The following is a 24815-nucleotide window of genomic DNA, read 5'->3' as shown; positions in this document are numbered from 1 at the left end:
TCTGTGAGCAGCCTGTCTTCAGGACACAAAGCTCACACAGCTTCCACCTTCCTGGGTCTGACCTCGGAGCATTCAGCATCCTCTGCCTCTCTGTGTGCTTCCCACAGCGAGTCCACTCAGGCGGGGCTCCTGGGGAAGGCAGAGGGTCCTGCACCCCAACTTCGCAGTCAGACGTGACTCTCAGCAAGCCAGTAAAACAGCGGTTTATTAGACGACAGGAACATGGTCTAAAACAGAGCTTGTAGGTACAGAGAACCGGACCCCTCAACTGGGTCCATTTTGGGGGGCAGTGAGCCAGACAACCAGGTCTGCCCTTCACTCCATGTCTCCAGCCAGCCCCAAACTGAAACTCCTTCCATCCCCTCCTCCCCTGGGCTTTGTCCCTGTCCTGCGCCAGGAGGTCACCGGATTCCTTTGTTCTCCAACCCTTTAGCTCTCACCTCGCAAGGGGGAAGGGCCCAGGCCATCAGTTGCCAGGAAACAGGGTGTTGGCCATTCTCTGTGTCCAGACTCCTGCACACACCTGCCCTCTAGGGCTCTGCAATGATCATACACCCTTATCCCACCACCTAGATACTTAAGAACTGCCTAGGGGAAACTGAGGCACCCCCACACTATTCAGAGGAAACATTAAGAACAGTCCCACTTCGTCACATCTCTCCCCCCTTCGAGATCGAACTGAGTGGGGTCACTTTAGCCGGTGACCTGGGGAAGTTCAAAGCCACCAAAGTTCCCATGGATGCCCCAGCATCTCTCCCATTGCTTGGTTGGAGTTATACCAGGCCCTTCCAGTTTCACGCCCTCCCTTAGGTCGGGGGTGATCGATAGCACTCGCAGGCCACATGTGGGAAGGTTTATGCGGCCCGCCCTTTGGCCACACCAAAACCTCAGGGGGTCAAACTGGGATTGAACAACAAGCTGGCCAAACACTGCCACTTGGTTATAGGACTGTTTAACTTTCTTAACAGCTTTCACTCCATCTGAGACCTTCTCAAAGCTATCCACACTGGATCTTTCAACAGGAAAGTCAGTGGCTTCATTCACAACAGAAAATTTCTGGCTGTTAGAAACTGAAACTTTCTTGATTAAATCAAAAAGAAAAGGAGTACTTGTGGCACCTTAGAGACTAACCAATTTATTTGAGCATGAGCTTTCATGAGCTACAGCTCAGCTCACGAAAGCTCATGCTCAAATAAATTGGTTAGTCTCTAAGGTGCCACAAGTACTCCTTTTCTTTTTGCGAATACAGACTAACACGGCTGTTACTCTGAAACTTGATTAAATCACTTTCACACCCTTCAGTTGCAGTAAGCTGCTTGCAAAGACTCCATGAGGTTTCCTTTCCCTTGGGCTTTCCTATGCAACAATTCACCCCTCACAGAAATTCTGCTCTTACCCTCTTTACCTAGGGCTTGCTCTAGAGGAACACTTTGCTGAGCAACAACAGACTCTTTCTGGGTCTCCCTTACATCCAGAATTACCTCTGGCCCATCCGGCGGATTCCTACACAATCCCCTTTCAGGCAAACTTGCAGACTTCCTAGATAAAAGGTCAGAAGCATTCTCCTTCCCTTTGCCACACACAAGTTCAGGAATCTTTTCCTTCTTGCTACAGGTTTCAACACCCTCAGCAGGTAACACAATCAAATCACCTTCATGCTCTCCTTGTGCCCCGGCTATGATCTCACCCTGATTTAGACAGAGTTGCTACACCCTTTCCCAACAACACACTAGCAACAGGCAAAATACAAGCACCAGAATTGTCTGGTCTCTGGGATTTTACATAGACACTAACTGGATGCGACCTAGTTACAGGGCCATTCTCCCGAGCAGACACAAACTTAGGACCCTTCCCTTCCTGGGCTTTAGCTGAATCCAGAACCAGCTCTGAGACAACTGCACTACCCTCAACCGTCACAGGCTGAAAGGCCCCTTCTGTCTGCTCCACAGACAAAGAAGAGCTGGACACACTTTCTCCTTTACCAGACACACAGCTTGGGATCTCATTCTCCTTGGTCACAGACAACTGCTTGGAGATTAGGGTAGCTCCCTCCATAGGCAAGTCAGTACCCCTGACAGACACATTTCCTTCACTGTCACAATTCTCCACCCAGGTAATAGGTAAGGTCCAGGGACACTCATCTTCCACTCTCCTCGCCTTCCCACCCTGCTGACTAGACACAGCCATCAGCTCACAAGGCTGCCTAGGCTCATCCAAACTTTCCTTACCAAGCACCTTGTCACTCCCAACAGATCCCCTGTAACCAACTTGCTTACAAAATCAGACATAAAAATACCAAGGTAGCACAGCCACGCTAGTACTGATAAATTGCTACTTTCTCATTTTTACCATATAATTATAAAATAAATCAATTGGAGTATAAATATTGTACGTACACGTCAGGGTATAGCATACAGAGCCGTATGAACGTTTAGTTTGTACTGACTTTGCTAGTGCTTTTTATGAAGCCTGTTGTAAAACTAGGCAAATATCTAGATGAGCTGATCATAGAATATCAGGATTGGAAGGGACCTCAGGAGGTCATCTAGTCCCACTCCCTGCTCAAAGCAGGACCAATCCCCAATTTTTGCCCCAGATCCCTAAATGGACCCTTCAAGGGCTGAACTCACAACCCTGGGTTTAGCAGGCCAAAGCTCAAATCACTGAGCTATCCCTCCCCTCAATGTACCCCCTGGAAGATCTCTGCAAACCCCCAAGGGTACATGTGCTCCTGGTTGAGCACCCCTGATCTAAATTATGTGTGCAGTGGTGTTGTAGCTGTGTTGGCCCCAGGATATTAGAGACACAAGGTGATTGACTTGTGCTGGTCCAATACAAGATGTTACCTCATCCACCTTGTCTCTCTAGTCTAATGTATGTTTGTTTAACACAGTTTTTGTTTGTAATTTCAAGATTTTCTTTAAAAGAAAAACCAAATTCTGTGATGTATAATTGTGTCACCCAGCCATCCCATCAGGCATCACCAGGAGGATTTGAACCCTGAACTTCCATGATTGTAACACATACTTAGACCACATTACCTGCTGTACCTGCTATATGAGGAGAAGGGTGCTAGCTCAGAGGGGAATGGGGTGGGCTCTCTCCCCCCTCCCATGCCAAGAAGCAATAGGCTCCTGCCCCATGTGGTGCCCCTAGAGTGGGGGATGGGCTCCTACCCTATGTGCCAGGTCTGGGAAGGAATGTGGTCTGGGTGGGAGCCTTGTCCAGCTCTCGGCCTCATTCCCAGCACTCCTGCTGCTCTGGCAGCTCCTCAGGCTGGGGCTTGTCCTTAGACTGTTTATTCTGGCAAGCTGCCAACATTTCCCTCAGCCATGCAGGCCAGAGAACGGAAATGATGATTTTTATGTTTCTGTCTCAGCCAAACCGCAACAGAATTTTATGGGACAAGCAAAAGGCACGTCTCTAGCCCCGGTGCTTTGCCCCGGCGGAATGTCAAAGGCCTGCAGCATATAATGGAGGGGTGAGAGCACCTCAAAAAAAGGTCACAAGAATCTTCTATAACCAAAACATTAGTTTACCTAAATCTAGGGGTCACTGCTAGCTCTTCCTAAAATAAGAAATCCTTTGCTCCAGCCAGCAGTGGGACTCAATAACTTTAAACCATTTTTAAACTACTGAACCAATCTACTTCAAACTCAGCTTGTTCTGTTGATCTCACTGAGATTAAAACATGAGGCCAAGCCTGAGACTGTATGCATGGAATAGTGTGGTGGCATTTCCTCACCCAGTTACATGGGAGATGGAAGGAGAGAGGAGCTACGGTCTGAACGGAGGGTGGAACCAGGTGGGAGGAGGATTAATCTGGCCCCTCCCACGCCCCAGAAGAGGGTGATTTGGGACTCTGCACAGTGTGTGGACTGTCTTTGAGAGGAGGCTGGGGAAGGTGCCAGCTCCCACTGTGCTGCAACTCCCTCCATGAACGGCTGCATAAGAAACGAGTTTGTATTATGTGATGAATTGTCAGATAATTTATAATGGTCTAAAGGGGTCCATATTTCATGGCACCAGCACAAGAGGGTGGAGATCAGGCTTAGCTTCCCAGCCTTCATTCCTTGCTTCAGACTGTCTGATTTCTCTCCCTGAAGAGTGCATGGAATGCCTGCTGCTCTTTATGAATCAGCCCAGAGAAAAAGGCAAGGAAAGCGCAGAATGTACCGTGGTGGTGTACGCAGCGTCCGGGTCATCCTCGAGGATTCTCGACAGGCCGAAGTCGGACACCTTGCAGACCAAGTTGCTGTTAACAAGAACGTTACGGGCGGCCAGGTCCCGGTGCACGTAGCCCAAATCGGAGAGGTATCTCATGCCGGCGCCAATGCCCCTCAGCATTCCCACCAGCTGGATGAGGGTGAACTGCCCGTCATGTTTCTGGAGAGAAAACATCCCTGATATTATTCCTGACCTCTTGCCGGGCACCTGACAAACACTGATTCTGCATGGCGACTTGGACCTCGCTGACCTTGAAGGGAGGGATAGCTCAGTGGTTTGAGCATTGGCCTGCTAAACCCAGGGTTGTGAGTTCAATCCTTGAGGGGGCCATTTAGGGATCTGGGGCAAAAATTGGGGATTGGTCCTGCTTTGAGCAGAGGGTTGGACTAGATGACCTCCTGAGGTCCCTTCCAACCCTGAGATTCTATGATTGTAGGACCAGAACCCTGTCCTCGTTAAGCTACACTCATTCAGCTCATCTGTTGCAATCTGTAATGCCCCCACACTTGGGCTCCAAACCCAGACACCTCCCAGTGCAAACCTAGCCAGGCCAGCGGAAATGAAGGACAGGTTTTACTCCGGTCACCTCCAACCTTCAACCCTCCACTCTTCCCACTACACAGCTCTGGCAGATGATCCTGTGCACTAGGATGTCCTGCCTCTTGCACTCGGATGCTCCTTGTGAGATCCAGTGCAGATGCCTTGGAGCTAGTGTTCCCTCAGTGCCTGCAGCTTTTACTCAGCGGTCACCGTGGTCATGAGACTGCAGTGTGTGGATCAGCCTGTTCTTCTCCCTCATCAGCCACTCAGCCCTGAGGAATGTGCAATGAATAAAAATACAGAGGAGCTGATTACCTGGAGAAAGGAATCTAGTGAGCCATTCTCCATGTATTCGGTTACAATCATTACTAATTTGCCTGCAGGAGACAAGAGAGGTCAAGTTAATAGAAAAGTCACCTTCCTCTGGGAGCCCTGGTGCCTGCCCAGTGCAGGGAGGGAAGCAAATCCAGGGTCACAGGGACAACCAAGCTGTTCCCACAGCCCTGCAAAGAGGTGGTGAGGTCCCATTCTGGTGACGCATGTGAACCACACCAGTGTGTGAATATAGCACTAACACACCCTACTCGCACACACACATCCTACTCGCACGAAAGCATCCTACTCGCATGAATGCATCCAACTCACACTCACACATCCTACTCGCACACACACATCCTACTCGCACGAACGCATCCTACTCACACACACACATCCTACTCACACTTACGCATCCAACTCACACTCACACATCCTACTCGCACACACACATCCTACTCGCACGAAAGCATCCTACTCGCATGAATGCATCCAACTCACACTCACGCATCCTACTCGCACACACACATCCTACTCGCACACACACATCCTACTCACACTTACGCATCCTACTCGCACGAACGCATCCTACTCGCATTCACGCATCCACCTCGCAGTCTCTCTACAGGTGCCATTGTTGTTGTTAAGTCAGTTTCATTGTCTAAATGAAATTTGCATCCCATTACCATAATGCTTTGCATTTCAATGTGCCTTTTAAAACTAAGACTTCACATTACATTACAATTCAATACGATACGGCCTTTAAAATGAAGGCTAATGGGTAGTGCTTCTCCTAATCCAATAACCCCGATCTCTGGCATTGGGGTGCAGAGTGGAGTGGAGTGAGGGGAGCCACCACATGTGATGTTACAAAGGACCCTGTCAGGCATCCCATTTCACCTCCCTCAAATGAATGGTTGGAAAAGCCCCAACTAACAGCATTCTCCCACCAGTGGTTTGAGCTGCAGCCAGGAATAAACACTTCATTTCGCTAATGACATTAGAAGGGAAAGGAGAAGAGCACCAGTCCTGCGAGTGACAAGCTGTCTCCCTCTCAAGATGCTAATCGGGAATGTCAAAAGGAGAGAACGCTGCTGGGCTGAGGAGCCGGCTCCTAGACTCTAGAGCCTGAATCTAGCAGCAGAGACCCCGGCTCACGGTAGGACTTCATTCTGAGCCTCCTGGCGAGTGGCAATCCAAAGGCACTTTATTATCAGCTCCCAAGAATTCAGTGCTGTATGTGCAGCCCCAGACAATGAAGCCCTCAGAGCAGGTATAGTGAGGGCAGTGTCAGGACAAGCTTCGCCCTCACATTGCCACCTGCCAGTGCCCACCCAGCCCTTCAGCAGGGGCCCTCTAGGAACATGTCTCTTTGGTAGGCCTGCCAACGGGTGCCAAGCCTACCAGTTGTCTCTAATGTAGCACCTGCCTGTTGGGAACTGGTGGGAGCTCCCACCCATGACATGCTTACCCCCATGTTCGGGACACATTTCATATTGGTCCTCTGTGCCCCACCTTCCTAATTCCCTCTGTAGTTCCCACTGGATACAGGAGCCTCCATTCCTGTCCAACACTCTCCGGTAGCATTGCAATAGTCAGTCACGCAGCTGCCGCATTTCACCCCACGGGTGGCTGCATTTCGATGGTGAACAGAGGGATCTCGGCACAGAAGAGTTTGCATTTTGGTTTGTTTTATTGGGGATCCCTGGGGATGAAAGGGGCTAGCAAAGTGCAAGGCCCCATTAGTGAGATATACATTGTGCCACAGCTGGCCAGCCCCTGGGGACCTGATTGTACGGGGGTCTCTGCCAGGCTTGGGAGAGGAAAGCACTTCCTGAGGGCTCTGGCTGTGAGATCAGATTCCCCTTTGTCCCTGTGGTCCTACACTGACTATGTGACTGCCCTCTCTAATCTGTTGCACCCAGCCACGTACTCCTGGTGACCACACCCTCCAGGTGGATAACATTGGGGTGGTCGAACTGCGCCATGATGCTGGCCTCGCTCAGGAAGTCTCGTCTCTGCTTCTCCGTGTAACCTGCTTTCAAAGCCTTGATGGCCACGGGAAGCTCCCTCTTCCCTGGCACATTCAGGTGGCCATAACACACTTCCCCAGATTCTCCTGCAAAGCAAGAAAAGACAAGGGAAAGGGCTCAGCTTCTCAATTCACTGCAGCTCCCTGGCAGCTCACCAAATCAGCACTCCTTCAGCCACTAAGGCTAAATGGATGTCCAGAGCCAACAGATAGGGGCCTGTTTTCTAGAGCTGATAAAAAGATGCAGCATGGTCCAGTGCTTAGGGAGTCAGGACTCCTGGGTTCTACTTCCTACCATGCACTCACCATAAGGAATTATTGCCTGGCTCTGTGCCTCAGAGGCATAAAGACTCTTACCCACCTTTGTGCTTGCATAGCAATGATGAGGTGTGCTAAGCACGTCCTATTATGGGATTTCCAACTTCCCTCAAAACAATGTGGGTACAAAGCCAGGTGAAAAGCAAGAGGAGGGCTGGTTTAGTGAGAATTCCTGACACCTCCCAGCCTGGGGTCCTTGGAAGCTCTGAGCTCTCGTATCCTGGCTGGTTCTGTGCAATTGCCAAGGTACTCAGACTCTGTGCAGCCATTGGATACCATGGGTGTCACCAGCAGCTGACAGCTGGCTTGCTCACCCTCTCTCTTGTGCGCTTGCCTTCCAACCCCCTATTCTCAGCAGATATCACTTTTCAGAAAAAAATCAACCTTTTTGCTGAAATGGCTCCAGCATCTTCTCAGCCCGGACATGTACTTTGGGGGTGGAATTCAAGGTAGCAGCATAGGAGACACCCGTGCATGGACAGCCAGACCTTCAGCTGGCGCAAGTCAGTGTCCTTCCATTGGCTGCAGCTGAGCTACACCGATTAACACCAGCTGAGCATCTGGCTCGGGGTGGTTCATTTCATACATTAAAAAATTCTGCACATGCTTTTTGTGCTCAGAAAGCTATGGAATGGCTTAAACCCTCACTGAGGATCATCATAACACTCAGCACGAGCTGTATTTATTTAGCCCCTTGAGTCTCCAGAGTACTGCACAAACATTAGCACCATAGCCCATGGGAAGAAATGGGTTTCTGAAGGAAGTTCTAAGGGTGTGAAACGCGCAGAGCCAGGGTACTCACCGGACCCAATGACTTTCTCAATTTTAATCCTTGAGGCCTCGATCTCTCGTGTGAACTCGTGCACAGCTTGGCAGGGGTCCTCGTACGTGTGTGGGTCCACGTAGAACTTTGACTCAGGGAACTTCACTGTTAGAGTTCAGTGGGGAAATAAAAAGCGAGGTCATTCCAACAGCAAACAGCAATGCCGCCTGGGAGCCAGAGAGGCGGCAGGAATCCTTAGGGCCACATACAGAGGAGAGATGCCCCAGTCAGTGGGGACCTGCTCTCTGGCACCCAACTCCAGGGAAAGCCAAATTCCCCCTTCAGAACACAGACCTCTCGAGACCAGCCCAAGGGTGCAGATACCCAGAGGGACAAAGAAAGTAGCTGGCCCAAAACTCAGCCCCTGCTGAGAGGCAGAGAACAGCTGACCCCAGACACATCTCCATCTACCTACCCTGGCCATTCTGATAGTGCATCTTCTCCTCATCTGAATCCTGGAAAGCCTTGCTGTAACCACAGTGCCTGCCATGGAGACAGAAGAGGCAGAGGGAAGACTCCTGATCCATCAGTTTTGCCTCCCATCTCACATACACTCAGGCGCGGGTTCCTGGGAAGGGCTGCAAGTGAGCAAGGCGCAGTACCAGAGATTCACCCAGAAGCTGAGCTGGAGCTGACTGCGACTGCTGCACCCCGTCCCCCACTGACAGCAGGGCACACAACAGCTGCACTGCTGATGTTCACCCCCCACCTCCAGCTTTCAGTTTGCCCAGACCAGGATATCCTGTGTACCACGTCCACGGTTCAACAGCAACCAGCTCAGAGAACACCAGTCCATCCATCCCCCCATCTCACAATGATAATCTGCTCTTCCCTGCTCTGAGTTTGTCCGCTGCACGTGACCTGTAGCCCCATCGCAGTCTGGCAGCCCCTCTGGTCAACCTCGATTTAGGGTCCAGAAAAGGTGTTTTTGTGGCTTCTGTATCTCTAGACCACAAGTTACACAAAACTGCCTAATGGCACTGTCACTGTTGAGCATTTTGAAACATCAGCATTTCATCCCACCCTTGCCAGCCCTCCCATAATCAGCAGGATTTCACATGAATTGGAGCAGACAAAATCAAAGCAGCAGAGTCCTAATATATGAAATCCATGTATTTAACATTTGCAATATCAGTCAATAACAACACATATTTGAATAATAGGGCACATGAGGTGGAGGGCTGAGGGTATAGCATGGATCTTAATTGTCATTTGAGACAGTGACCACTTTTTATTATGTGAAAAATATTCAACAAATCATAGAATCATAGAATATCAGGGTTGGAAGGGACCTCAGGAAGTCATCTAGTCCAATCCCCTGCTCAAAGCAGGACCAATCATAGAATCATAGAAAATCAGGTTTGGAAGGGACCTCAGGAGGTCATCTAGTCCAACCCCCTGCTCAAAGCAGGATCAATCCCCAATTAAATCATCCCAGCCAGGGCTTTGTCAAGCCTGACCTTAAAAACTTCTAAGGAAGGAGATTCTACCACCTCCCTAGGTAACGCATTCCAGTGTTTTACCACCCTCCTAGTGAAAAAGTTTTTCCTAATATCCAACGTAAACCTCCCCCATTGCAACTTGAGACCATTACTCCTTGTCCTGTCCTCTTCTACCACTGAGAATAGTCTAGAACCATCCTCTCTGGAACCACCTCTCAGGTAGTTGAAAGCAGCTATCAAATCCCCCCTCATTCTTCTCTTCCGTAGACTAAACAATCCCAGTTCCCTCAGCCTCTCCTCATAACTCATGTGTTCCAGACCCCTAATCATTTTTGTTGCCCTTCGCTGGACTCTCTCCAATTTATCCACATCCTTCTTGTAGTGTGGGGCCCAAAAGTGGACACAGTACTCCAGATGAGGCCTCACCAATGTCGAATAGAGGGGGACGATCAGGTCCCTCGATCTGCTCGCTATGCCCCTACTTATACATCCCAAAATGCCATTGGCCTTCTTGGCAACAAGGGCACACTGCTGACTCATATCCAGCTTCTCGTCCACTGTCACCCCTAGGTCCTTTTCCGTAGAACTGCTGCCTAGCCATTCGGTCCCTAGTCTGTAGCTGTGCATTGGGTTCTTCCGTCCTAAGTGCAGGACCCTGCACTTATCCTTATTGAACTTCATCAGATTTCTTTTGGCCCAATCCTCCAATTTGTCTAGGGCCCTCTGTATCCTATCCTGTATCCTATGATTTAACTGGGAATTGGTCCTGCTTCGAGCAGGGGGTCGGACTAGATGACCTACAGGGGTCCCTTCCAACCCTGATATTCTATGATTCTATGATTCTATGATTCTATCCCTGCCCACTAGCGTATCTACCACTCCTCCCAGTTTAGTATCATCCACAAATTTGCTGAGGGTGCAATCCACACCATCCTCCAGATCATTTAGGAAGATATTGAACAAAACCAGCCCCAGGACCGACCCCTGGGGCACTCCACTTGACGCCGGCTGCCAACTAGACATGGAGCCATTGATCACTACCCGTTGAGCCTGACAATCTAGCCAACTTTCTACCCACCTTATAGTGCATTCATCCAGCCCATACTTCTTTAACTTGCTGACAAGAATACTGTGGGAGACCGTGTCAAAAGCTTTGCTAAAGTCAAGAAACAATACATCCACTGCTTTCCCTTCATCCACAGAACCAGTAATCTCATCATAGAAGGCGATTAGATTAGTCAGGCATGACCTTCCCTTGGTGAATTCATGCTGACTGTTCCTGATCACTTTCCTCTCCTCTAAGTGCTTCAGGATTGATTCTTTGAGGACCTGCTCCATGATTTTTCCGGGGACTGAGGTGAGGCTGACTGGCCTGTAGTTCCCAGGATCCTCCTTCTTCCCTTTTTTAAAGATTGGCACTACATTAGCCTTTTTCCAGTCATCCGGGACTTCCCCCGTTCGCCATGAGTTTTCAAAGATAATGGCCAATGGCTCTGCAATCACAGCCACCAATTCCTTTAGCACTCTCGGATGCAACTCGTCCGGCCCCATGGACTTGTGCTCGTCCAGCTTTTCTAAATAGTCCCTAACCACCTCTTTCTCCACAGAAGGCTGGCCATCTATTCCCCATGTTGTGATGCCCAGCGCAGCAGTCTGGGAGCTGACCTTGTTAGTGAAGACAGAGGCAAAAAAAGCATTGAGTACATTAGCTTTTTCCACATCCTCTGTCACTAGGTTGCCTCCCTCATTCATTAAGGGGCCCACACTTTCCTTGGCTTTCTTCTTGTTGCCAACATACCTGAAGAAACCCTTCTTGTTACTCCTGACATCTCTCGCTAGCTGCTGCTCCAGGTGCGATTTGGCCCTCCTGATTTCATTCCTACATGCCCGAGCAATATTTTTATACTCTTCCCAGGTCATATGTCCAACCTTCCACTTCTTGTAAGCTTCTTTTTTATGTTTAAGATCCGCTAGGATTTCACCGTTGAGCCAAGCTGGTCGCCTGCCATATTTACTATTCTTTCGACACATTGGGATGGTTTGTCCCTGTAACCTCAACAGGGATTCCTTGAAATACAGCCAGCTCTCCTGGACTCCTTTCCCCTTCATGTTAGTCACTCAGGGGATCCTACCCATCCGTTCCCTGAGGGAGTCGAAGTCTGCTTTCCTGAAGTCCAGGGTCCGTATCCTGCTGCTTACCTTTCTTCCCTGTGTCAGGATCCTGAACTCAACCAACTCATGGTCACTGCCTCCCAGATTCCCATCCACTTTTGCTTCCCCTACTAATTCTTCCCGGTTTGTGAGCAGCAGGTCAAGAAAAGCTCCCCCCCTAGTTGGCTCCTCTAGCACTTGCACCAGGAAATTGTCCCCTATGCTTTCCAAAAACTTCCTGGATTGTCTATGCACTGCTGTAGTGCTCTCCCAGCAGACATCAGGAAAATTAAAGTCCCCCATGAGAACCAGGGCGTGAGATCTAGTAGCTTCTGCGAGCTGCCGGAAGAAAGCCTCATCCACCTCATCCCCCTGGTCCGGTGGTCTATAGCAGACTCCCACCACTACATCACTCTTGTTGCTCACACTTCTAAATTTAATCCAGAGACACTCAGGTTTTTCTGCAGTTTCATACCAGAACTCTGAGCAGTCATACTGCTCCCTTACATACAGTGCTAACTCCCCCACCTTTTCTGCCCTGCCTGTCCTTCCTGAACAGTTTATAACCATCCATGACAGTACTCCAGTCATGTGAGTTATCCCACCAAGTCTCTGTTATTCCAATCATGTCATAATTCCTTGACATCACCAGGACCTCCAGTTCTCCCTGCCTGCTTGTTTCCAAGGCTTTGTGCATTCGTATATAAGCACTTGAGATAACCTGCTGATCGCCCCTCATTCTCAGTATGAGGCAGGAGCCCTCCCCTCACAGACATTCCTGCCTGTGCTTCCTCCTGGTATCCCGCTTTCCCACTTACCTCAGGGCTTTGGTCTCCTTCCCCCGGTGAACCTAGTTTAAAGCCCTCATCACTAGGTTAGCCAGCCTGCTCGCAAAGATGCTCTTCCCTCTCTTCGTAAGGTGGAGCCCGTCTCTGCCCAGCACTCCTTCTTCATGGAAGACCATCCCATGGTCAAAGAATCCAAAGCCTTCTCTCCGACACCACCTGCGTAGCCATTCGTTGACTTCCACGATTCGACGGTCCCTACCCAGGCTTTTTCCTTCCACGGGGAGAATGGACGAGAACACCACTTGCGCCTCAGACTCCTTTATCCTTCTTCCCAGAGCCACGTAGTCCGCAGTGATCCGCTCAAGGTCATTCTTGGCAGTATCATTGGTGCCCACGTGGAGAAGCAGGAAGGGGTAGCAATCCGAGGGCTTGATGAGTGTCGGCAGTCTCTCCGTCACATCGCGAATCTTAGCCCCCAGCAAGCAGCAGACTTCTAGGTTTTCCCGGTCAGGGCGGCAGATAGATGACTCAGTCCCCCGGAGGAGAGAGTCCCCGACCACCACCACCCGCCTCCTTCTCTTGGGAGTGGTGGTCGTGGAACCCCCCATCTCAGGACAGTGCATCTCATGCCTTCCAACCAGCGGAGTCTCCTTCTGCTTTCTCCCCCCAGACGTATCATCTGGTCCACTCTCCGCAATGGTACCTGTGGAGAGAACATGAAAGCGGTTAGTTACCTGTGTCCACGTTGCTGGAACCCGGACATTCCCCCTTCTTCTTCTGGAGGTCACATGTTGCCAAGCTTCTTCACTGGCCTCTTGGCTCTGCTGTGCAACCTGCTCAATCCCCAACTAAATCATCCCAGTCAGGGCTTTGCCAAGCCTGACCTTAAAAATATCTAAGGAAGGAGATTCCACCACCTCCCTAGGTAACGCATTCCAGTGTTTCACCACCCTCCTAGTGAAAAAGTTTTTCCTAATATCCAACCTAAACCTCCCCCACTGCAACTTGAAACCATTACTCCTTGTTCTGTCATCGAATTTGTCTAGGTCCCTCTGTATCCTATCCCTACCCTCCAGCGTATCTACCTCTCCTCCCAGTTTAGTGTCATCTGCAAACTTGCTGAGGGTGCAATCCACACCATCCTCCAGATCATTTATGAAGATACTGAACAGAACCCGCCTGAGGACCGACCCTTGGGGCACTCCACTTGATACCGGCTGCCAACTAGACGTGGAGCCATTGATCACTACCCGTTGAGCCTGACAATCTAGCCAGCTTTCTATCCACCTTATAGTCCATTCATCCAGCCCATACTTCTTTAACTTGCTGGCAAGAATACTGTGGGAGACCGTGTCAAAACTTTGCTAAAGTCAAGGAACAACACGTCCATTGCTTTCCCTTCATCCACAGAGCCAGTTATCTCGTCATAGAAAGCAATTAGATTAGTCAAACATGACTTGCCCATGGTGAATCTATGCTGACTGTTCCTGATCACTTTCCTCTCCTCTAAGTGCTTCAAAATTGATTCCTTGAGGACCTGCTCCATGATTTTTCCAGGGACTGAGGTGAGGCTGACTAGCCTGTAGTTCCCAGGATCCTCCTCCTTCCCTTTTTTAAAAAATGGGCACTACATTAGCCTTTTTCCAGTCGTCCGGGACTTTCCCCGATCGCCATGAGTTTTCAAAGATAATGGCCAATGGCTCTGCAATCACATCCGCCAACTCCTTTAGCACTCTTGGATGCAGCGCATCCGGCCCCATGGACTTGTGCTCGTCCAGCTTTTCTAAATAGTCCCGAACCACTTCTTTCTCCACAGAGGGCTGGACTATAGACACCATAAACGTGTCTATTCAGCAAAACGGTAAATATAATAATAATTGTAACCAAATACTTCATTATGGAGACATTATAAATGATTACTGGTGTTCTGTCTCATTCCAACAACAGCGGAGTGTCCCAACATGAGTAATACAGGTCACTACTTGTCATCCCTGTTTTCATCTGCAAATGCTGATTTTGTCAGGTCACTACGCACTCCACACCTCCAGAGCATGTTCAGAATATGGTTCCTGGCAATCTGGCTCATAGATTACAAGGTCCATTACCCTCGATTAACTTCAAAATATCTGTGCGCCATTGTCTGGTACAGTTTTTGAAAATGGAGACTTGGAACTATCATCGCGTATCCATCCATCCATCCTGCAGTGGATCCAGCGGTGGGGCAGCTAGATCCAAAGCACCTGAATATGTCCTCATTCGACATTTCCTATAAGTGCTTCGCTTGGTGGTGGTAAGGAGCCGAGCTTTGGTTTTGATATGGTACCTTTGCCAATTTTCCCTGCCCATGATTTCTGCCATGCTTCTAACATGGGGCCCAGTTTGATTGTCTGTAGCATACGGCCAGGAATTGGGTGCCTATCCAGCGTCAGCAGGCACTGTGGCATTGGTGTCACCCAGCAGAGAGAGGGAGGACCCAGCTTGCAGAATTTTCAACAGAGTCATTCTGATGAGGCCAAAATAGGAAGCTACTGTATCACAGCCTGAGCGCACGGACAGCGCACAGGCCTGGTGCAATGTTCCGGTGCTGCTCTGCAGTAGCACGGATGTCTATTACAGCTCTCTCTTGGACTCTGGGTTCCATAATCACTAAATATGTTAGGCTCTGTTCAAGGTAATGATGCAAGAGTAAGAGAAATACATCAATGTCATCTGATAATACCGACTTTTCCACCACTTTCTCTTTTGCAACCATCACTGTTTGATGTCTGAGGATGTTCTTTGCTTCCTCATGCGAGGTGACCATATCTCCTCTGTTGACCTCCGCACCCCCCTGGTTTATTTCAGCTCAGGTGTTTTCTCTGCCTTTAATAATTCTGCACAAATGATGTCAAACAAACTCTTTATTTTCATTAACTGTCAAGACAACTTTCTGCGGAGGTACCTATGCATTTGTCCTTAAATGATGCTTCTGTAGCTGTGCTCGATTTTGTGACTCTCACTGTGCTGAAGGATTTGCATGTGTCCGAGACAAAGTATACATCACCTGCTGCTAGCTCGTGTTCAGTATAGATTCTGAAATTTGTCACAAAGCCCTTGATGATACCACGTGCTGGCAAGTGTATGGCAGAACTGTCAGTGACTGTGCAGGGGACTTCTTAGGAAGGATGTCTAGCTGACACCTCTGTCTGCAGCTGCTTCTTTAGCTTAGATTTAGCCTCGGCAATCCTGTCACCAGAGGCAGCGAACGCTGATGTCGGTACAGGAACCAATCACCTGTCAAAATATTCTTGATGTCAACCTCTCATGAACTTGCTTGTAGGCCTATCACTCCTCCATAGATAAGCTCAGTGTCAAATATCTTTGTTGGCCCAACCTGTGCATGCTTTTCGCACTGCCAGCGTCTCTGCTCTCCTTGGTATTGTGTCACAGAACCTGAGGGAGGGCCAGCAATGTTCAAATTCACGCATTTGGAAAATTCCAGCTGTAAGTGAGTTGTCTACATTGATGGTTGTGCCACTCTACCACTGTCAATATTTACTAATGCCTCTGAGAGCCTAGTGGCGTTTAAGGGATCAATGCACAGGTCTAGCTTCTTACTTATGGCTTCTCTGTATATTACATCTGCAGCAATCCTCGACTTCATTTTGCCTGTGTGGATCTCCTGTATTGTGTTTGGTGTGTGGTGAGTGTTTGGTTTATAATTGATTAATGTCTATAATTGTCCAGTATTTGAAAATTAATTCGCATGAGTGAAGATGTAAGAATTTGTTGTGAGCATGCTCAGAGAGTACAGGAAGAAAATACCTTGAGTCTCAGTTTGGGGGAGGAGGGCGTTTGCTAGAAAGGTACACAGCTAGTACAAACTCTAATACAGACATCACATATGTACCTCCTAGCTCCATCACCAAACATTAGTGTGCAGTTTTCATTAAAAATATTTGAACTTCAATGAAAATGCTTTCACTGCCACCTGGCTCATATTTCAAAATGCTCAATAGTGACAAGGCATCATCAGGCAGTTTCTTTGAACTTAGGGTCTTGAGATTCAGAATCCACAAAAAAAACCTTACACCAGGCGTAGTCAATTATTTTTTGTCAAGGTCCAAATGTCTTGGCCAAGGTATAGTCACAGTCCAGATTCTAGAGAAAGTAATAAACAAGCCAATAATGATAATAAATAAATGAAAAGATTTCAGGGGATGTTCAAAAGTGCCTGGCGGTCCAGATTTGGCTTAGTGGTCCGGATTTGGCCCGTGGTCTGCCTGTTGACTGACTATCCCTGCTTTATACTGACACTAAAACCCGGTCCTAGCAAGGTGCTACCAGACTATTGCTTTCCCAACAGGCCTATTTCAGATCAGCTCCAGGTCCCCCTTCTCCTGTGTCAAACTCCTGAGGTGACCAGGAGCCCTGTTCTTGTCTATCTGATCTAACTCTCCCCAGGACCACTCTGGTCTCTTAGATCATTTCCTTGGTTTGCTTCCTGCTCCCTGTCATTCTGTCTCCACCACTGCTGCTCTCAACGATGCTCCACTCCCTGTCAGGCAGACCGAACAGAATCCCCAGGTGTGGCGCTAAGGCAGCCTCTTGCCCTAGCTCTAGGGGGAGCCAACATGAAGTGTCTTTGAGTTCAGCATGCAGTAACCTCTGCGGGTCTCCTACCTCTTCTTGCAGATCAGAACCACCAGCAGGATTACAAGGCCAGTTATCAGGGTCAGGCAGATCCAGATGATTGTCATGGTGTCATATCTGAGAGCTACTGGAAGAGAAACATCACAGAAGGGGAACTCAAGGGGCATGTGCTTGCTGTGAGGCACCCACTAACCCAGCCTCTGTAAACCTACATTTCATAATATATAACACTCTGCCCCATCGCCAGACCTTCCACTGAGGATCTTGATGGGAAAGGAATTAATCTTCCTGACCCCCTATGTAGGGACCTCTTTGCAGATGGGGAAACTGAGGCATGGACCTAGACTGGGCAGTGTGGCACAGCAAACGTGTGGCAAAGGTGAGTGCAGAACCCGGCAGTGCTGGCTGCCACTTCCTTGCGCTAATCGTTGCAATGGCATTTCTCAGGGCGCGAGGAGCCCTGGGAGAATTGTTCCCTCTGTCTGACAGTTGCAGTGTCGCTCCTCCCCACAGAGCGACTCGGCAATTCCTGCAGGGAGCAGCAAGCATTGCAAAGCCCTGCCCGGGTTCCCATGCTCTCACCAGGTCGCTAGGATTTCTGGGGGCACGTCCCGTGGTTCTTTGTGCTGCAGTAAATTGGGACGCTCTGTGAGTCTTTCCCAGTGCATTGTGGGAGTACTTGTCTATCCTTCTGGGCACACGGCAGGATTGTGGGAAAGCCCTGGAGGATGTCACACCGCAGTGATTTCACCTGCATCCTCACTGCAAAGAGCAATCACACTTCGGGAGGCCACTCGTCCGATTTGAAGCCAGATAGTCCTGGTTTTGTGGAGCACTGGCCCTGTCCGGGAGAGACGCAGCACCACACATGACTTTGTCCAGGGAAAATGAGAGGAGAGAGGAAGAAACTGTGGATACAGGAGGACACTGGTGGGAACAGGGGTGGGGGCAGCATCTCCGTGCAGAGTGACTCAGCCAGGGCCCACACAGATGGGCAGCTGGATGCAGGCAGGGGAGGGGGGAATTCTTGGATTCTTGGGATGTGTCAGTGGCCACCCGAAGGTCAGAGGGGTTTGTGTGCAGATGGTGGGCAGGGTTCGAAGCAACGCCCAGCTAAGAGCTGGGCTAGCTCTGCAGGGAAGGCAGACCCAATGAGGTCTCTTCTGCCTTTCTCCTAGTCTGCAGTGTAGAGTCCCAGGCCCATGCCCCCCGAGCTTTCCCTCCCCATCTCACACCTGCTTACACTATCATGTGCCACTATCCATTTCCAGCTGCTCATAATCCCCCAAGCAAACCCCTCCACCCAGATGCCAGCTGCTGCACCAACATCAGTGCCTGGCACTCCCAGCCTGGCTTCCAGGTCAGCAGAACCACCGCTCCCTTCTGACTCAGCCCTCACCTCCCCATTCCCTTACTCCTCTCCCTTCAGCCACCGAGACTGTGCAGCGGATCCCACTCCGGCCGAAGTCAAAAGCAAACAGCCCCCTGACCAAGTGCTGTGCGTCTGGGTGTGCACTTTAACCCTCGTGCCCAGGCACACACTTCCGCTCTCTCCCCGACCTCATCCTCTCGTGCACTCACTTGCTTTCCCGGTCTCCACCTCCACCATCTGGCTGAACCTCCCACAGCCGGCAGAGGTCCGGGCCCGAACCTGGAAGATGTAGCGCGTTGCAGGCTTGAGCCCAGAGACAGTCGCACTTGTGCCTTTGGATTTTAGAGTGGAGTAACTCTGCATTTCCTTGTCCTGTTGGAGAGCAAGGCAAAGATCTCACTGAGAGAGCGCTGGGCCTGGGGAGGAGCCTGGAAGTCACTCTCTCTATGTGTCTGGCTGTTAACAGTAATTACACCATGCAAACAGTAGCCTAAACTATAACCCTGGCTTAATGCACCATGGCCAGGCTGCAGGGCTGGGCCAGCAAATTGCTGTTACCTTCTCGTAGTACTTGACCTCGTACTCCAGGATGATGCCGTTGGGTTGGTCTGGCTCATGCCACAGCAGCGTGACGCTGTTCTGACCCGTGCTCTCCTGGCGAAGCACCACCACCTGGGACGGGGCTGAGAATGAAGACGACAGAACATCAGAAAGTGGACTTGTCTCCAGTGACAGATCGAGCCATGCTGCAGCCTGGGAATCCAAGCATCTGGATCCCTGGATCTCTGGAACTTCCAGAGCCTGTTCGGAGTCCAGCCATTGCCCCAATCTTGGGGTCTCTAGGCACACGCTCAGAGGGCAGCCCAGCTGTCTAGCACCTTCCCCAAGAGCAGGACCTCGCTGTCCAGTTGCCCAGGGCCCCGGCACAGCACTGACCCGTCTGACTGCCCCACACTAAAGCACAATCTGTCCCAGAACTTCATTCTGTTCCCTAGCAAGGAGGGGCAGCAACCTCCTGCTGTCCCAGGCCGTGGGTGCTGCTCTCTCTGTTTTGGGTTCACAAAGGTAGAGCAGATTCACAAACCTTTCTTGTCAATGGGGCCTCAGTTACACCCTTGCCAGCCCACGGCACCAGAGTGCAGAAGAGTCTGTCTAGCTAATCATCAGCCAGGCCAGGCTATGTGCCAGGGGCAGGAAGAGCCCCCCACCTGCACAGCTGGCATCCTCGGGCCCCAGGCACACTCCTTGCTGCTGCCTATCTTTTCACTCCATCATTGTGGATGGATGTAGGGAGGCACAATGGAACATGCCACTGTCACAAGGAGAGAGGGTACCAGTGAAAGACTCCAGTGTCATTGTGGGTGGATGGACCGTTCTGATCATCCTGTCTGACCTCGATAGCCCAGGCCAGAGACCCCATCCAGCCCAGAGCACTGAGATAAGAGATGCCCACTCTCGATCTAAAGACCCCAAATGACAGAGAATCCACCACATCCCTAGGCAAGCTGTTCCCGTGGTTAATTAGCCCATTTCCACTTTAATGTATCTCGCTTCACCTTCCAGATGCCGGACCTTGCTGTGCCTTGGCCGGCTAGATTACGGGGCCCCCCGCTCACAGGAATCTTCTCCCGGAGGAGAGGCTTGCACAAGGATCAAGAGACAATGTGTTACAGTGGGTGCCTGGGAACAATGATAACGCACTACCCCTGGTTATGCTGGGTTATTAGAAGAGCGATAATGGAATATTCCATTTTTTCAGTTGGTGGGGGGCAACAATAATGGAATACCCCATTGTTTTGTTGGGTGGATGGGTGGGTAGCAATAGAATATGCCATTTTTGGGGGCAGCAATAATGGAATGCCCTATTGGTGAGCCAGGTGGGAGGATCGGTAATCATAATGGAATATTCCAGTTTTCTGGTGTGGGGGGGTGAGCAGTAACATTACACATACACCCCCTCAGTGCTGTGGTGTGCAGCTGCAGGGGAGCTGCATTCGTGTTTTAGCTATGGACCAGGATGCATCATAACACTGGCTACCCAAGAGGTCTGGCCGCCTTATGGCCTGTGCCCCCAGCAAGCACTGTCCCATGGCATCACTACAAAGGCTGGCGGACTGAGATCAAACAAAGGGAAACTTTCTTGCCTCCCTGGACCTGCCTGTGGGATTCCCTGCCTCAGGCTTTCAGCAGACAGATAAAAGGGCCAGAGAACTGCATGATGATCAGCATTAACACTGTAACTGTGCAGGCTCCGAGTGGGGGCCAGGAAGGGATAGTTCACCCACCTACAGCATTGCACGACTGGCTGGTTTATTACAAGGAAAGGGTCTTGCTATTTTTTAAAGCCTCAACTTGCAGCCCCTGCTGGAGGCAGAATATAGGAGAAGATGGGGCCTGTGGTGTTTGGGCATGGAAATGGTAACTCCAGGTAGCACTGGCTGCCCCGTTCCTGTGCAGACAAGGTGCTGTTGTTTTTACCGCACTGCAGCTAAGGGAGGTCAAGCCCAGGTGGTGTGTACAGGGCCTCAACTAGCCACAGTCTGCTGGGCTGCAGTATATTTCGCATGTTTCGACAGGGCTGCTTGGTGCCTCTTGCTCTAATGCACACACAAAGATCGCATCTGTGCAGATAATGCCTTTGTCAAAGCTCCTGGGGACACTCCCCACATGTTTCTTCCTGGCCACAAGGGTGACGCTAGGGATCAGCCTATGAGCTGCCCAACTCCCAGCTTTTGTGCCGCTACCACTGGATTGGGTTAGAACAAAGTATAGTTAAAACAGCACAGAAACTATGTGTAGACAGGCCTCGGGGAACACTGACCCGGAACAAACATTCAGGGAGCATCCAGACTGGCCCGTGTGACCATATGAACTAACTGGAAGCGATGCAAGGTCAGAATCCCTAGCGAAGACAGAGGCCAGTGGGAAGGTGACCCAGGCCCAGAAAGCCCTGCTGGGCACAACAGAAGGGAATACAAGTTAAAGCAATCCCTATGGGCAGAGAGAGCACTGAGGCTCCGCACTCCACAGCAATCCCTGGCACTCCTGAACTCCAGGGATTGGTGAGATTCCCCGAAGAGCGCAGTAAAGATTGATTGAATGGGCCTAGCCAGTCCAGGGAGTATGGTCTATCCGACACAGTCCCCAGCTGGCCCCTCTCCGGAGGAGAAATCTCTGCAACAACACACACTGCACTTCCCAACAGCAGGTCAAAGCGCAGGGTGCAGAGCAGGAGGGAGAATCCACTCCCAGCTCACATGAACTGACCTAAAAAACAGCACTGAGATTCTGATTTCTGCACATTCAAATGGGAGCCGACTCCGCCCCCCTGCTCTGAGTGGTGGAGCTGTCGGGATGACTGAGAACGACTATTGACTATCGCACTGATCACAGCTCTCCGCTTTGCAGGTTGGTGCCTCTTTTACATTGAGTGTCCCTTTAAACACCTCCAGCCACACGGCTAAACTTCTGTTCTTTCCAGCCTGCCTGTTTCTGCTGCTCCCAGCTGCACCTGTTCAGCGTGTCACATTCTACGAGACAAGCTAACTAGGGAGCATTCAATATCTGTCTATGCAGCCAGCCATTGCAGGCATTTAGTGCCTGTCCCCTTAGCATGGGTGTGATACCACTGGGGCAGGGCCGGCAGGAGGGGCAGGGGAAGGGTGGATGTCCTCCGGGGGGCGGGGGTGGGGTCAGTTGGGAGCCTGGGCAGCTGCAGGAGACAGTTTGCAATAAAAGGCCTTGTTCCCCTCACTTATTGTGAGCTGACCCAGGCAACTCCTTTGACTTCTCTGGAGTTATTCCCAATTGACACTTGTACAGGAGAGCAGAATGAGCCCTGGTTTACACTACCCATGTACATCAGTATAACGATGTCGTTCGGGGGTGTGGATCTCTGAACGAGGTAGTTGTACCGATCTAACCCTGGGGCTATGTAGATGGGAGGGCTTCCCTCAGGGAGGTGCAGTACTTGTGCCGATGGGAACTCTCTGTCGGCGTAGGTAGCATCTCCACCAAGCACTTCAGCAGTGCTGTCAGTGTAGGCAAGCCCTGAGGCTCCTCATCATGTAATGCTCCCTGTGCTTGTTTCCAACTGGGGAGCACAGCTGGAAGAGCCAGTCCCTGCACTGGAGATGGGCCCCAAGGTCCTGCTCTGAGCCAAAGTGGGGAACGGCTTCCTGCGGAAAGAGGCTGTTTCTCAGCAAGGGATTGGAAAAGACAAGATATGCATGAGAGAGACTTTCCCCAGCAAACAACACAGGCACCTGCTAGCTGCTGGCCCTTGTGTGAGATGGGAAAGGAGCACTAGATGGAGCATGAACTTTTGCATGGTCCTTTGGGAAGGGAGGTGAGGAGCAGGCCGGGGGGTTCATGCTCCACTTAGTGTTCCTTGTCAATAAACAAATGTCCGGTGTGCCCCCGGCCTCCTGTGGAAACGGCGCAGCCCAGCGTGAGGCCACAGCTGAACGGCCAGGGTGTTGAGGCCGTGGCACTGAAGCAGAATGTGACGGGCTGAAAGTGAACTGAAGAAGATTAATTCCCCGCTCGCTCAAAGCATGTGTCTGCAGATGGTGGTTCAGCGGTGAGCCCCAGACAGCTCCGTCTCCCCAGTGCCGGTACCACACCGGCTGAGGCCACAAGGGCCATTTCTCACAGATGCCTGAGTAGGAGCTACCATGACAAGCCAGCATTTGTCACAGGCCCCACACACAGTGACTGTGGCTTATTCCCCTTCTGAGCGCAGGAAAAGCAGGGCTGACTCAGATCCCTCGGGGGGCCTTTAGGTAAACGCTGACCCCCCTTGGGAGAAGGTCCAGCTGGACCCAGTGGGGAGCTGTTCACATCAGTTGCCATGGGCCAAGCCTCCTGGGGGTATCTGCTCCTCCTACCTGCCTGGTTCGTGGTGATGTTGACAACGGCAAATCTCTTGGGCTCCAGGCTGAGGTTGGACACGCCATTGACAGCCTCCACCCAGAAGGAGTAGTTCATGTGGGCCATAAGGTTGGCCACGGTGAGGGCAGCCTGCGCCAGGCTCATCTGCTGGGGAACAAAGCGGATCCCGCTGCCGCACGCCTCGCACTGGCCTAGGTCCCATGTGCAGCGTCTGCAGACCACGTTATAGGTGATATCAGTGCGCCCCCCCTTGTCCAGGGGCGGAGCCCACTCCAGTGTCACCAAGGTGCCATTCACACTGGAGACCAGGTTCACAGGAGCAGAGGGGGGCCCTGGAAAGGAAGCAGAGATTCATTGAGATTGGTGGGGTGTTGTGCTCGGGGTTGGGGGGGGCAGGCCGAGAGAAAAGCTCATGGAAGGTGATGTGATCCATGGGAGAGAACAGAGTGATACTGGCTGACTAGAGGATGACTGACATGCTCTGGGTGTGTGTTTGGGGGGGAGGAAATAACACAACTTAGATACAGGCTGACCTGAGGGTGCCATGCCCTGGGTGTGTGTGTGGGGTGAAGGAAATAACAGATCCTAGGTACAGGCTGATCTGAAGGTGACATGCAGTGTGAGAACCTGACGAGAATAGGATTGTTGATAAATTGCACAGTCAATTGCTTGACAATACGTTGGTTTATTACGAAACATACTCAAGAGACTAAATGACCAGTGTGTCAGGTTTATTAATCTGGTACAGGAAAGGGCTCTATAAAATACCAGTCTCCAAAGAGCAGCCCTATGCAGCGATGTTACATTCACCTCACGCAGAAGGTGCACTCCCCAAGTCACACATCCCAGCTGGTATTATTTATATGATGATGTTACAAGTTACATGCCACTATAGCCTAAGCCAGGAGTTTGTCCCACTTCCCTAACTTGCTGTTCTGTTCCTTCCTTAGCTTTGTTTTGTATACTAGCTTTCCAGGTACTGGTCCGTGAAGGTACTTCCCTAGCTGGGACTAAGACATAGAACGAATTGACGTTTCTGGATTTTGACAAGTTTCCTGTCTGCTTTTGCCAAATGCTTATTTCAGCAAATGCAAGGAGTTATGGGATACTTAGCATAAGTGAACAGGATTACTGTATAGGCTGGTTTGGGCTTTATCACTGTTACAATATTTGTGCTTTATGTTATTGCTCTGTGCACACTAATATACATATATGTATGGTGCAGATAATACATTTTATTAATATGATATATATTTATACGCTAGCCAGCATATATTACTTA

General features: G+C 50.5%; 1 protein-coding gene across 3 annotated transcripts in view; it reads right to left on the bottom strand.

Annotated features, from left to right (window-relative positions):
* EPHA8 (EPH receptor A8) overlaps window positions 1–24815 on the bottom strand; it is a 137636-nt gene that overhangs the window by 14282 nt on the left and 98539 nt on the right. For 2 of the 3 annotated variants that reach the window (XM_048824902.2, XM_075120994.1), the window contains 9 exons: window positions 23530–23865; window positions 19199–19323; window positions 18850–19012; window positions 17299–17395; window positions 8671–8738; window positions 8235–8360; window positions 7016–7201; window positions 5083–5144; window positions 4177–4386 (listed from right to left, as the gene is read on the bottom strand). In XM_048824902.2, coding sequence (XP_048680859.2) covers window positions 4177–4386; window positions 5083–5144; window positions 7016–7201; window positions 8235–8360; window positions 8671–8738; window positions 17299–17395; window positions 18850–19012; window positions 19199–19323; window positions 23530–23865 — 1373 coding nt within the window. The remainder of the gene's footprint in view (window positions 1–4176; window positions 4387–5082; window positions 5145–7015; window positions 7202–8234; window positions 8361–8670; window positions 8739–17298; window positions 17396–18849; window positions 19013–19198; window positions 19324–23529; window positions 23866–24815) is intronic. The other variant, XM_048824903.2, reaches the window with a different exon arrangement.

The sequence above is a fragment of the Caretta caretta genome, chromosome 18, assembly GCF_965140235.1.
Source record: "Caretta caretta isolate rCarCar2 chromosome 18, rCarCar1.hap1, whole genome shotgun sequence".
Taxonomy (NCBI): domain Eukaryota; kingdom Metazoa; phylum Chordata; order Testudines; family Cheloniidae; genus Caretta; species Caretta caretta.
This window is presented reverse-complemented; position numbering and strand designations above follow the sequence as displayed.